This window comes from Solanum stenotomum, chromosome 10 (genome assembly GCF_019186545.1).
Source record: "Solanum stenotomum isolate F172 chromosome 10, ASM1918654v1, whole genome shotgun sequence".
Classification (NCBI taxonomy): domain Eukaryota; kingdom Viridiplantae; phylum Streptophyta; class Magnoliopsida; order Solanales; family Solanaceae; genus Solanum; species Solanum stenotomum.
The window spans coordinates 42,316,609-42,318,553 of record NC_064291.1 but is presented as its reverse complement, the minus strand read 5'-3'; the positions used below and the strand labels follow the sequence as shown (position 1 = coordinate 42,318,553).

The following is a 1,945-nucleotide window of genomic DNA, read 5'->3' as shown; positions in this document are numbered from 1 at the left end:
TTTGTAGCATTTTTTGGATATGCATAGGGCTGAAGGAGTACATAGTCGATAATAAATAAATGCTCAATTTACCAATAAGGATTATGGTGGATTGATAAATGTTCCTTCACTTTTAATCAAAGGTTTACCTGTTTGAGTCCCCCTAGATACATTATCGTCTTTGTTAGGGAGCACATGCATTTACCTTTAATGTGAGACTTTCCAGCGTGAATCCAGATTCACTCGGACTCCGATGTAGGTCCGGACGCCAGATGTGAAACCAATATATATATAGACATATTAATTTCAGATTTTTATATTTACCATCTTTTACTATTTTATTGTTAAAAAGAATGATTTAATTATGAAATCGAACAGTCTAATATGAAACCTACTAGTATATCAACTAGTGTCGTACTTCACATGTTTGACGTACTTCACATGTGGGCCAAAAACCTTTGGTGTCTTGATATATATGGCCTAACTTAACTTGTCAATTTTCACATCTTTTGTGTTTGATATATATATATATATATTATATACATTGATTGATAAGGAAATTACAAATCGATGGCCATTTCCACAATAATGCTAAACAAGCAACGATTTCCTATGCTTCTCATTTGCATCGCGGTGGTCATGGCTACAATTACGGCCACGACTTCTCAGGATGCAACTCTTACGTGCAACACATTGTATACAACCCTTGAACCATGTCTTGGTTACGTGTTAGGTGGTGGATTAAGTGTGCCATCAGAGTGTTGTAGTGGAATTAAATCTCTCCTCAACAGTGCACGTACAATAGCTGACCGCCAGAGCGCTTGCAAATGCATAAAGAGCGTTGTTTCTAGCTCTACCGCAGTTCCAGTCAGCCGTGCTGCTAAACTCCCTGGAATATGTAAGGCCAATGTTCCTTTCAACATTAGTCCACATGTTGACTGCTCTAAGACCAAATAACACACTTTTTTTTTATCCTGTAATTTTTTAATACTGCATAATGAGATTGAATATGTTTGTTTTGTTATATAATATCATTTTTGTAAGCGTTGTTTTAGAAATTAGTCAAATTGGTATTTGAATAAATAATATCTTCCTTTTTTTGGGTTACTTTGACATGAGATCAAGTGTTTTTTTAAACACATCTGTACGTAGTAGTAGAATGAGGTTTGAATCGTTGTTGACTTTTACACAAATCAAAATTCCAAGTATTTTTGCTTTTTATATTAATTTGATTTTCGTTGACTTGGACACACTTTTAATTTTTTTTAATTAAATGTGTGTTTTGTTAAATTAATTTTACAGAAAATGAACAAATGACTGTATCACATCCTTCCATGAATAATAGGGGACATTAAATTTTGAAGAGGTAATACTTTGGGACGTCCAGAATATACGTGGGATTCGGCTTCTCTCCATTATTCCTTCTCTTTATTTTGTCAAGTGCTTATCTAGATGAGAAATAAGTATCATAATTATAATTAAATCAATCAATTTTAGAAAATAACTCTTCAAATTTGGTAAGAATAAGATATTACGTACAAATATTAATATTCATTAATATTATTAATTTTATCTTATATTTTTTATATTCAAATATTAAATTATATGATATTTAAGGTGAGAATCAACAAAATATTTTTTTGTGCTAGTAAACTTTGTTCTTTAAATATTATATGTTGAGAAACAAAAAACAAAGATGAAGAATTATCAATGTTAACAAAAACCATAAAATAAAAGAGCAGGAAAATAAAAGGACGAGAGATTATTAGAATTAAACGTGAAATACCAAAATTATTCCAAGGAGAAAATGTGGCTATTCTGTTTGAAGGGGGAAAAAATGAAATATGTTTTTAAAAAGTATTCTTTTATCTTCCTTTTTTTTTTAAATAAAAGAAAGCATTATTTTAAAGGCAAAATGTTTTTGAAGATTATTAATTATCATATTAAATATAAACGTTTCGTGTTC

At 30.4% G+C, this 1,945-nt stretch overlaps 1 protein-coding gene across 1 annotated transcript; it reads left to right on the top strand.

Annotated features, from left to right (window-relative positions):
* Nucleotides 1-525: 525 nt before the first annotated feature.
* LOC125842292 (non-specific lipid-transfer protein 1-like) lies at nt 526-969 on the top strand. The gene has a single exon (XM_049521568.1). It carries the CDS (start codon nt 550-552, stop codon nt 934-936), a length of 387 nt encoding a protein of 128 aa, XP_049377525.1. The 5' UTR covers nt 526-549; the 3' UTR covers nt 937-969.
* Nucleotides 970-1,945: the final 976 nt, after the last annotated feature.

What these genes read in the sequence shown, in the direction of transcription:
- LOC125842292 (XM_049521568.1), top strand. Translation starts at nt 550, where the DNA reads ATGGCCATTTCCACAATAATGCTAAACAAGCAACGATTTCCTATGCTT.